At 39.4% G+C, this 12,251-nt stretch overlaps 1 protein-coding gene across 1 annotated transcript in view; it reads right to left on the bottom strand.

Moving 5' to 3' along the window:
• Positions 1–12,251, bottom strand: part of COL28A1 (collagen, type XXVIII, alpha 1) — a 52,242-nt gene that overhangs the window by 17,392 nt on the left and 22,599 nt on the right. The window contains exons 15-25 of the mRNA XM_014940224.1: positions 12,033–12,101; positions 10,810–10,878; positions 10,029–10,097; positions 9,800–9,868; positions 9,156–9,227; positions 6,679–6,747; positions 6,033–6,104; positions 5,345–5,413; positions 2,979–3,047; positions 2,685–2,753; positions 724–792 (exon numbers count right to left, since the gene is read on the bottom strand). Of these exons, the coding sequence (XP_014795710.1) occupies positions 724–792; positions 2,685–2,753; positions 2,979–3,047; positions 5,345–5,413; positions 6,033–6,104; positions 6,679–6,747; positions 9,156–9,227; positions 9,800–9,868; positions 10,029–10,097; positions 10,810–10,878; positions 12,033–12,101 (765 nt within the window). The remainder of the gene's footprint in view (positions 1–723; positions 793–2,684; positions 2,754–2,978; positions 3,048–5,344; positions 5,414–6,032; positions 6,105–6,678; positions 6,748–9,155; positions 9,228–9,799; positions 9,869–10,028; positions 10,098–10,809; positions 10,879–12,032; positions 12,102–12,251) is intronic.

Consider the following 12,251-nt stretch of genomic DNA (forward strand, 5'->3'; position numbering starts at 1 on the left):
GTCTTCTTCTGTAGAAGAAAGAAAGTGCGTAATTTTTAGGCAATCCTCTGCCTGTGTTGGGTTCTTACTCCCACATGGAAATCCCAGCATCTAGAAACGTTCTGGGTCTCTGGATGCACGGAAAAGCTGCACATCTGCATCCAATCTGGGGACAGAGCAAGCACTGTTTTGTACCTGTCATGGCAGAGAAGTCTATTGCAAGCTTTTCTTCTAACTGAAATGGGAAGGGGGAGACGAGGTGGCAGCATTTTGTCATATATAGGCCATTCTAATCTAATTTTTCAGAAGATGTTTGGCTGCCTTGTCTACTAGTCAAACGCACACACTACCCTTCTACAAGTACCTTTGGTCCAGCATCTCCCACGCCTTTTGGGCCTGCCGGTCCTGGGGGTCCTGCTGGTCCTGGAGGTCCCTGGTAAAGCAGAGGAATAAAGCATGTCAGTAGTTGTCCTAAAGGAAGAGTACTTGGTTTCTTCATCAACAAAAAGAATTTAAGCAATAGTTACTCATCTCTTTGGTTTTGCTGTATTTTGTGAAATTGTTCACATTTCTGATGTGTACTGTCCAACAGTCATCCTCAGTCCTCAACTAGAAACCTGAAAAGACTATCAGAGTGATGGAAAAGTTGTCCAGCTCTTAACTTAAGAACATCAGAGCTGTTCCCAGCTCAGTTTGGCTGCCTTGTCTACTAGTCAAACGCACACACTACCCTTCTACAAGTACCTTTGGTCCAGCATCTCCCACGCCTTTTGGGCCTGCCGGTCCTGGGGGTCCTGCTGGTCCTGGAGGTCCCTGGTAAAGCAGAGGAATAAAGCATGTCAGTAGTTGTCCTAAAGGAAGAGTACTTGGTTTCTTCATCAACAAAAAGAATTTAAGCAATAGTTACTCATCTCTTTGGTTTTGCTGTATTTTGTGAAATTGTTCACATTTCTGATGTGTACTGTCCAACAGTCATCCTCAGTCCTCAACTAGAAACCTGAAAAGACTATCAGAGTGGTGGAAAAGCTGTCCAGCTCTTAAGAACATCAGAGCTGTTCCCAGCTCAGAGAAACCAGTGAGAAAGCAGACATTGCTCCATGATCATGCACTGCTGACATTACCCAGCTGGTACACCAGAGATAACCCATCAAAATTTGGAGATTGGGTCATCCTGACATACTTTGGTGTGTTTGTGTTGGATAGTCTGTTCTCCTGAACCCCCCACTCAATCTGTCACAGCCCCTTTGGCTGCTCTTCATACTGTTGGAGGCCTCCTCAGGTCTCTGCTCCATCATGCTACAGATAGTTCAGCTACGTAAATCTTGTCCATCCCTGCCAGTGGGTGATGAAGTTGTTCTTCTTTCTAGAACATAAGTTTGCCATCCTGTGGCTGGGCAGACCACAACCAGCGTTTGTAGAGTTTTATTAATCAATGGTCATCAAACCAGGCTTCTCTTGAATTCTTTGTTTCATTAGAAATGAAAAGTTTTCAGCTTCCCACTGACCTTATTGATTCTGTATCTACTAATACTTCTTTTTCATATAGTTTAAACAGATACCTTAACTTGTAAAGCTTAAAACTTGAGTTCCTATGAGAGTAGGAACTAAAATACTACTAAAAACTAAACTGAAAATACTAAAAACTAAAACACTACTAAAATACTAGTAGGCCTAGTATCTTAAGGCCTATTAAAAGTTCATCAGTCATCTATTTGCATCCCTGACTTCTTTATCATTGCCTTTTCATTTTCATTCAGATGACAGTAGGGCCTTCTCATTTGTTTGCATGTCCCCTGTTTAATGGGTCCAGGTCTCCTGGTGGCACTCCCTGACCCTCCCAGGAGTCCTGAGCTGGTTTAGTTTCCCTACGTACTGTGAAATGCATCAGGCACATGGAATTGCACCAGGAATTTTGAGTGAATGCCCTCTGAACTAATTCTGATCCCGAAGGATCTTCCCAGGATCAGTCTGAACGATAGGAAATTGGAGCTAAGACATGACTTATTTGGAAGCACTCAGGTTCCACCTCAGTGTATTTGGGGGTGTCTTTGGGGCTGTAGCTTGAAATAAAGCTGGATTAGACATAAAGAAAATAGTGCTAATGGAAGTTTGACATGTGGTGGTTGAAGGATGGCAGCAGTATTTTCACTTTCTAGCAAAAGCTCGGTCAAACACGTCTGTGTAGCTTTGGATAACTGAAATTTAGGATGATAATGTAATGGAATGTGCCAACTGAAACACTCAAACCCTCTGGAGCTAATAATCAGGAAAGCAAGGCAGGGGGAGGAATCTTCAAAAAACCAAGGAATTGAAGGCTACAAGGTTTGGCAAAAGCAGATGTTACTGGAGATCTTGAAAAAAGAACAGTAAAGAAAAGGGAGAGAGGGAAAAAGGGAAGGAAAAGAATTCAAAGTAGTGATTAGACAACATGTATGAGAAGCCATGAAGATTTTCATGGAATTCCATGGTATCCCTTTCATGATACTGAAATAAGAACAGTTTAGATCTGGTTCCAACTACCTGTAGAACTGGCACTGCATCTAGGACAGGAAAGGACTTCAAAACATACAGGAAATATTTAAATGAGCTAAAGCGCGAAAGAAAAGACTAATTGCACTCAGTTGAGTAACTAAATATTGAGTTATCACACAGTAATTAACTTTTTTTTGGTAGAACACAAAGTACAGAATTGAAATGGTACTTACAGGTTCACCTTTGTGGCCATCGCCTTTTGCTCCACGGGGTCCAGGTAGCCCAGGTAGTCCCCGGTTACCCTACACACAAAACTGGACTAGTTATTTAACCTATTTTGTGTTTCTACTTTGAAAAGACACTAAGTTTATTTTTTAAAACAGACTTAACCTGAAATGATGAAAAAGTTGAAGAATTGGTTAGTTACTTTCCAGAAAAAGTTGTTCGAGTTGTTTCTGCATTTTCACAAGAATTTTGCATATGTCTCATGTTTCTTTATTTTCCACTTTTTGTCTAAAAACTCTTACCGTTGGTCCCATTATTGAATTTCCAGGAAGTCCATCATCTCCCGGTGGTCCCTTGGGTCCTGGATCCCCCTATCCAAAAAGAAACAAATCCAATCATTATTTTCAGTTTTAATTTATGAAGATTTACAGAAAAGAACAAGTACTCAATTCTTTCTAACAGTGACAATTACGGAGCTAGGTAATATGAAATCAGTATTTCTAGAGGAACCTTTCACTACCTTGACTCTGACCTCTCTTACACTTCTGCTTCTCCACAACTGTGTCGAGGAGCTTGTTCTGCCCTGATGAATAACTTGAAGGCTTTAGTTTTCAACTGAAGATTGAACATGATAACTCACTTTCAGTGGCCAGATTAACATGTGGCTTCTGCTAACTTTTGCTCACACGAACCAGGCTGTATAACTGTTTCTGCCAGAGCACAGGGAGAACAGCAAAGCATCTTAAAGGCAAGGGCTGACACCAAGTGTGTTTAGAAAGGCTACAGATAACGCAGCCCTTCAAAACTGCAAGCTCTGCAGGCTGATGACCCACAAAGAAACTTGAGTTTTTCCCTCAAATATTCCCCAGTACAACTGTTTGGTCACCTCTGCTCTGTCAGCAGCTTTCCTGGAAAGCAATCAGGCTTAGAATTTCAAGTTCCTCCTGATATCCCTTCACAAAGCAATATTTGGCTCCTTCTAGTGTTTAATCTATGTCAACAGATTGTTTTACTTTACATTAAGGATCTTAAAGAGAAAATTCCAATGTTCAGTGAACCTTTTGCAGTTTTTAACACTAGTGAGAAGGACAGGCGGTATTTTAGGAAACATTCACTAGGGAATGCAGATCAAATGTTCTATCAAAGCCACCGAGCAGCTGTAACCATGAGAAAGGAATATAAGAAAAAAACCAAAAACGCGCTGTCTAATGTTACTGCCTCCGTATTAGTAATGGCATAATGATTGTCAGGGGACATAAACCACCCCAAACGTGGGTGTAGCATAAAATAAATAACATTCCAGTGGATACAACCACAGCTGTCTGGGAGTTAGGACCTCTAGCAATCACCTAGTGCTACATCAAACACTTAGAGATGTACTAAAAAGGCTTCAGACCATGATAACTCTCAGCTTTGAAAAACACGCAGATTCCTTGCATTAGAAATTTATAATGTCTGGCTTCACTACCACAGACACCAGGATGTTCCAAGAACATAGTTACTGCTAATTGTTGTACCTTCTGCAATGGAGAGAGAAAACGGACCAGGGTAGGACCTGTGCAGGAACTGTGCTACGTTATTGAGCAATGGTCAGAAACACAGCAGATAATTTCTTTCTTTAAACAACTATTATGGAGCTAAAGAGACAAAATTTTGTACATTTTCTAAAAAATCAGCTTGCATTTTATAATTACCCAAAAATACTTGTTCTCTTGCACCAGCCACTGCACATAAAAGCCCTGATCTAAAATTTAGTAAAGAGTTTGGAAAAACTCCTATAAAATCCAGTGGATTTTGGATCATGGCCAGCCTGCTGTGCAAGTGATACAAACTGTACCCAACAGAATAAAATCACAGTGAAAAACGTAAGAAAGTCTACAAAGTTCTTAATTTTCAGCATGAGTTTTATCACTAAACAACCTTGAGTCACCTACTCTATTCAAAAATGTGACAGGAAAATGTGAAGAAGGGAGACTGGTGTGGTGAGACCTGTCTTCACGCAAGTTGTGCCTTATAACATGCCACCTATATTTTCCTGGCAAACTTTGGCACATTATTATGGTTTTAAACCAATATCAGAGATAAGAGCACCCCACAACCCTCTCCTTCCTTTCTTCTTTGTGGCTGCATCTTTATTCCAGGTGTACCCTGAAATTCTTGGGTTCCCTTCTTCCTTCACCCTCCACGCACAAACAAGTCCAAACTACACCCAAGCCCTCCGTGAAGTCCTGTTGCCAGGCTGATGAGTACATTGTGTGTACAACATCTACACGTGCACAAATATTTTTAAGGAAGAAGAAAAATGGGGATGAAATTACTTCAGAGCAGTAAGATATATATTAGTGGCTTCTCTAGCCTAAAAACTATCACCAAAGCTGAAAAGCAACAATTAAAGTTGAACTGACATATTAAAAAAACAGTAACTGCTTATTCTTAAAATAAAAATGTGGTAGTAGCGAATTTTCAAATGTTTTTAAGACCTTTGGAGTTAGCTCTACTGTTGCTAAATCTGCTTACTTTACTCAGCAGGACAAGTCCCACTCATTTCAGGTACACTTTCCCATTTAGCCATCTTTGCTACTGTGACAAAGAATTTCAACTTCTTAAACTTATATTCTTTTAATTTTGACAGTCCCTGGTCTCCACCAAACATAGATCAGATCATCACCTTTGGTCCAGCAGGTCCCTGAATCAATGATCCAGCAACACCAGGTGGTCCTCTCTCTCCTGGTTCTCCCTGTTACAAAACAGTATCATCCAGATTTAAACTGACAGTTTCATTTTCTTCACAAGTAGAAAAATGTGTTTTCAACCTTTATCTAAAATTAAAAAATATCTACAAAAATACCTACAGTATAGATCTATCTACAAAACAGACAATAGTTGAGAAAAAACATAAATCAACTTATTGTTCTTGTGAAAGATGGTTCAAATTTTCATGTTTTAAATAACTATTGGTTGAACTGTGTATTTGTTTTTTTAACTTTAATTTTTTGTGTCCGGCTTAGAAGTCAAGGGAATAATTCCCTTATCAGTCAGAGCAACACTTACAAAATATTCTAATGGAAAGTTAACATTTCACAGTAAAAATCTGCAAAATGCTCATAGTTAGAATCACTTGGGCAACTTTAATTTCGCTTCTCAGTGCTCACACATGACTATAAGGTCTGTAATAATCTCTTTACCTGTTCTTTTCCTCCTTGGCACTTTTGTGTTATTCAGGACAGAGGATAGAAATATTTCTGCTTTTCCTGTTAAGTCTCCAAGCATCAGATGTTTGAGAAATGTGTACATCACAAAAATTCCATAGATTCTTTAGGATTACCCTAAAGGTTACCTTGGAGGAAGAAGCTTACTTTTGGTCCAGCTGGGCCTTGTGCTCCTTTAGAACCAATCGGTCCTTGGGATCCTTTTTCTCCGGGGTCGCCCTGACAAAAACAAACCTCTTTTTTTTAAAAATCACAGCAAAGATTCATTCACAACTGGGAGATAGGCAAATAACCAAAACCACAAGGATAACGACTGGCAATTAGAAAGGTCTTTAGATGCTTCAACCCAACTGAGATCCCACTCAGTTCTAGAATCTGCCCCAAATGTCCAAAATTTAACCCGGTGGGAGATAAAAGCTGTCTGGCTACTATTACATCTTTCCAGGCCTTTAATTTAATATTTAGATATCTAACTAGACACCTAATTTCTCTTAGCTCCTTCTCTCTCCCTAATCAGCACACTGAGATAATTTGCCTCCTCCTAGATTTAATGAAAACTCCCTACTGAATTTTCAGGGAATCTCTCCTGCCCAATTAACTTTAGGGTCTACGTTTATAGTCTGATTTTGCTGAACTTGTTCAGGCTGAGGAACACATCGCTCTCTCTTAAACCCTTTTAAATCCTCAGTTAAAATATAGCTGCTACTTAAGATATCATGAATGAACAAACAGGCCAGAATTTAAACTCTTGTGAAGTTTGCAGTATTTCTGGAGCATGCATGTTGAGCTGTACCTTTTGGCCCACATCTCCTTTGCCGGGGGCTCCTTCCGGGCCTCTGGGACCTTGATCTCCTTTTTCTCCCTGACAGAGATTAGATGCTTAAAATTAATTTTCATTTAAATTTCATTCAATGTCTATTTTTATTGACTCAATTCACTTACAAGGAACGATGCTTGCATAAACACTTTTCCCCAAAATGTCAGTAAATACCCATTGGGAATTTCTTCCAGCAAAACCCAAAGTATCCTGTCGTCTTAAACTCCTTCCCCCCTCCTGTGTTCATGTTCCTTATTTTCACAGACACTTGTAATAGGGCCATTCGCAATTGTATCAATCTTTTGTTGGAAGAATTGCACACATATACTCACACGAGGAAGAGAAATACTTGCAAAGTTGTCAGAAAAGGTCTTAGTTGACCAATTCTAAGAAACACAACTCTTAAGAAGCAGTAATTTTAGGCAACTCTGTAGTCAAAAGCCAATCCAGAAACATTACTTCAAATAAGTCACACAAAATCCACAGAAACACTTCTAAATAAAAGAACATGATATACAAAATATTTATGCGTTACGTAGGTTGGATTAGTGCATCAGAATGCCTGCCAGTAACTCAGGAAGTGAAAAGTAGATTGAAATGAAGCTTAAAAATCCATTTCTGACGTGCAAATGACTGCCTGGGCACCACCGCCCTGCTCACCGCAGGCATCAGGCTGGTCTTTGCACCGTTCTGAACGCCCACGCCAGCTGCTCAGCACTAATATTTTCACTTATAATGAACTACAAGAGAGCACCATCAGAATAAAGCCAATATGCAAGAGAAAAAAACCCCACCACCCTAGCATTCCCAAATACAAAAGCCACCTCTAACTTTAACCCAACGTTTCACCCCAGCATTCCCAAATACAAAAGCCACCTCTAACTTTAACCCAACGTTTACTCTTAATTCTGACGTTTCACTTCTGATGTGCTGGGATCTTCATTTTTGAGGGCCTACATAGCAGGAGACTTCAATTTTTTAATAAGATAATGAAGTAGCAACAGAAATGCCACATATTTTTCCACAGTGGAAGGGTTACTGCCTCAGGCCATAGCTTGTCAAACTGGTATTTGCAGTAGATGAAAACATGGGAAGCTGCATTCTTAATAGATGTTTATTACAGCTATTCAGATATTTTCTCATTAGAGACCTGCAGGCTAAAAATGCTGATTTGCTTACTCTGAACCATGCTCAGTTCATCAATTCTCCCTGTTGGGAGATGTATGAGCTTTACAGTAGCAGGGTCTGGAGGCACCAAAAAAATGCTGATTTGCTTACTCTGAACCGTGCTCAGTTCATCAATTCTCCCTGTTGGGGAGCTGCTCTCCTCATCTACGAGCTTTACAGTAGCAGGGTCTGGAGGCACCTGAATTCTCAGCAGCAATTCAACCATCAGCAAAGCACTGAGTTTTGCTCCCTCAGCAGCTCCTTCCATTCGGAAAGAGTAAAATTAACAGCCTCCATTTAACTTGACATCTCAATTGACTATTTTGGGTGCTCTTTTCTGCAATCTCTCTAAATTAAATTCCACCGTTTTTTGAATTTATGCTTCTTTTTCCCCCAATGTGGCAGTGTTTCTCTTCAAATCTTGGAAACAAGCAGCCCTGGTTGCAGCTGGTTTTGGTACCAGCCTGACAGGTTTCAGCACGGTAGGTGCCCAAAGTCCCATCAATTTGGGCACGACTTCTTGGTGGCCAGAAAAATCCAAACAGGCTAAAGACACAAGATACCTGTTCTCCAAGAAGCCGATGGAATTGGCAGGGCAGCTAAACCAGATGCAGATTCAGATTTACCATTAGTAAAGTTTGTTGGAACCATCTCAAGGACAAACTCCTTGCCAATGGCACATCTGTAAATAATGGTTTGTTCTTCTTTCATCTACACCTTTTACACACAATAAAATATATTTTCTTACCTTTTTCCCTGTCTTCCCAGGATCTCCCTGCACCCCTCTCTCTCCTGGGAGTCCTGACAGACCTATATCTCCCTTTAAGAAGAATAAATAATTATATCTGCATACTTCAATACATTTTTTTTATTCTGTAAATTGGATCTAACAGTGTGTTAAAATATTAATCAATGATATACAATATTTTTGCTTAAATAAAGGTTGGTATTGCTGGTAAATTAAATTTATTCTGTAGAACCAGTAATTTTTTCTACGCATACAATCTAAAATAAGTACATCACCTTACCCAAGATTTTGGATGCCTACTTAAATCATTAAGGACATGGTACACAGTCTTCAAAATGGCACCTGAAGTCAAAGTTTTAAGTGTTTACCAACTCTTCTGACATGGGGACACTATGGCCATCACTGTCACAATTTACTATTAGTAAAGTTTGTTGGATCCATCTCAAGGACAAACTCCTTGCCAATCGCACACCTGTAAATAATGGTTTGTTCTTCTTTCCTCTACACCTTTTACACACAATAAAATATATTTTCTTACCTTTTTCCCTGTCTTCCCAGGATCTCCCTGCACCCCTCTCTCTCCTGGGAGTCCTGACAGACCTATATCTCCCTTTAAGAAGAATAAATAATTATATCTGCATACTTCAATACATTTTTTTTATTCTGTAAATTGGATCTAACAGTGTGTTAAAATATTAATCAATGATATACAATATTTTTGCTTAAATAAAGGTTGGTATTGCTGGTAAATTAAATTTATTCTGTAGAACCAGTAATTTTTTCTACGCATACAATCTAAAATAAGTACATCACCTTACCCAAGATTTTGGATGCCTACTTAAATCATTAAGGACATGGTACACAGTCTTCAAAATGGCACCTGAAGTCAAAGTTTTAAGTGTTTACCAACTCTTCTGACATGGGGACACTATGGCCATCACTGTCACACAGACTGGTGGGTTTTTTTTCCAAATCATTGCAGAAGAACAAGGTAGTAACATTTCCAACAGGCCTTGGAAATCCCTCACTAGCTCAGAAAAGATGGGGGGAAACACTGTTCCAGTTACGGAATATCTGTCACTGAAATTCCTTCTTATTTTGAATTTATACCAAAAATTACGCTACTTAGTGAAAGAACTAGAAGGCCCTGTAAAGAGCAGTTAAAAATAAAAATAGGCTCACTTTAAGTCCTCGCACACCAATTCCTGGAGGTCCCGGTTCCCCTTTTTGTCCAGGTTCACCTGGTTGACCCTGGTAACAAAAAACCTTTAGTTTAACAGAGGAACACAATTTAGCTTCATTCATTACTTGCACTATTTCACTGACTGTTTTGCATGTAGAAATGGACACGTTATGCTGCTTGCTGTTTCCTGCTGGTGATATTTTTAAAAAGTAATGTCTGAACCTTTACCTTTGGACCTGGCAGCCCAAAACCTTTAGATCCTTTTGCCCCAGGGTTTCCCTGTGGACCCTGTACACCCTGCAACGAAAAATAAATGAGTTAGTGCATTACACTCTTCCGTGTCCACCTTTCAGCTAATCATGACTTTATCTTATTTAAAAAAAAAAAACAAAAAACACCACAATTTGCTTGCCTGTCCTCAGGCTTATTTCCGAGATCTTTATCTATTGTTCCTTTGTCACTATCCTGTGGATTTTACCAAGCTTCCAAGTGGAATGACAATTACTGTTTAGGGAGAAAACAAATGGGAAGTGTCTCAGCATCTGCATCTAAGCCCTGATTCATTGCAACAGTATGGTGGAAATTTGAACTCTTCTTTCCAAAAAACGCCAAAACCTGAAGATCTTTTGGGATGTTTCAGTTTTTCTGTATCCAACTGTTAAAGGCTGTGTTCAAGCTTCAAAGGGCTGGAAATTCAGCAGTGGTGGATTCTTACCTTGTGAAACTCTTACCTATAACATGTTACCATCCAAGCAATGCATCTGATTTATCGCCTATGCAAATTATTATGCAGATTAGACCAAATCGCTGATTGCTTGATTCTAAGACCATTCAAATCAGCTGGAATCACATATTTGCAATCTTTGCCTAAGGATTAGTTTGATACTTCTAAAAATGAAAAATCATTACGAGATTTCTCATGTCTTCACATCAAAATCAGAGCTATATTAGAGTTGAAAATTAAAACTACATGCAAAAGCTCATTATATACCCAAAAATGTGGACTTACCTGGCTTCCTGGATTGCCTATTCCTGGTGGTCCTGCTGGGCCCTGTGGTCCTACTTGGCCTTGTTCACCCTGTACAAAAAGCATTCCCAAGAGCTAAATTGCAATATTTAAACTAAACATAGAGCAACAGTCCCCAAGCTGCATTATTGTGAAGTTTGCTGCTTCTATTTGAGTTAAAACTGTTTGGAACACCTGAAAGTCTACCTATGGCAGTTGATCTAACAAAATAATACCCCTTCCTATCTACAAATTCTATCTCATTTATAACATTAGATGATCAGAACCGTAACTTCATTATTAGAAGCTTATCTTCACACACTGAGAATAATTTTAAACATTTTATTATACAAAAACATACACATTTTCTTGCACAACACTCAGAAGAAAAGCGTGCAATTGTAAACTGAGCAGCTAGTGAGTATTTTTTAAAAAATCTTTGTCATATGGTGTTGCAATGGTATTTGTACAGTGCTTGGGGAGGGAACAGAAGAATTACTGCAGAGGAAATGATGGGAATAGAGGAATATGGGACGGTGAGATGAGTAAGTTGAAGTTAAACTTCCCACATCCATGAAACACTCCTCAATGACCAAGCTGTCAATGGCTTTGGATGGGAGTGCTGTCCCCTTCTCTCTCTGAAGCTGAGTGTGGGGCAAGGAGGAGAGCAGGAGTCATGGGGACAGGAGGGAAGGAAACCAACAGGGAGTAGGGACAAGGGCTATGGCACTAAATCATGAGAAGGAAGGTCTGGAATCACTACCTCTGCTCTACAGGGCATCTGGGCACGTTGCATCATCCACCCTCTGGGGATCCACAAGATCCTGGCTGGAATCTCACCAGGCCCAAGGGAACGAAAATTGTTCTGGATTCCTCTTTGGGGCACTTGGCACCAATAAGCAAACAAATTTATAGAGTGTTCCTTTGCCTGTTCCAGGTCCATTAGATCAGACAACTCAAAGGGTTTTTTACTTTTTAAAAAATATTTAAATGAAATTAAAAATATTTAAAATACAATATTTCTGAAATACATTTAGGAGGAAAAAAAGTCAACTTCTTCCCTCATACTCCCAGCTGTACAGAATACAGTCCTCAGTGCTCTCAGTTAATATTAACAGGCTCAGCTGCTCATATAATTGAGTGCAGCCTATGGTACTTTGTGAATAATTCATCATTAACTTAACTATAATTAACTGTAGATACGATTAGAGAAATACTCTACTCACCTTGTCACCTTTGATTTGTTGACCTGGCAGTCCAGGAGGACCGGCTACACCTTCAGAGCCTTTTTCACCCTAGAAATATATGACAATTTTGTAACTATAAAGAACACCATCCTAGACAAACTGGTCATTGCAATGTGGATAATTGAGGAAAAAAGCATTCCTTCACAAACAAACAAGGAAAATAGCCAATGGAATTATCAGTATTAAAAGTGATTCCAT

This window comes from Calidris pugnax, unplaced genomic scaffold (genome assembly GCF_001431845.1).
Source record: "Calidris pugnax isolate Ruff unplaced genomic scaffold, ASM143184v1 scaffold76, whole genome shotgun sequence".
NCBI classification, from domain to species: domain Eukaryota; kingdom Metazoa; phylum Chordata; class Aves; order Charadriiformes; family Scolopacidae; genus Calidris; species Calidris pugnax.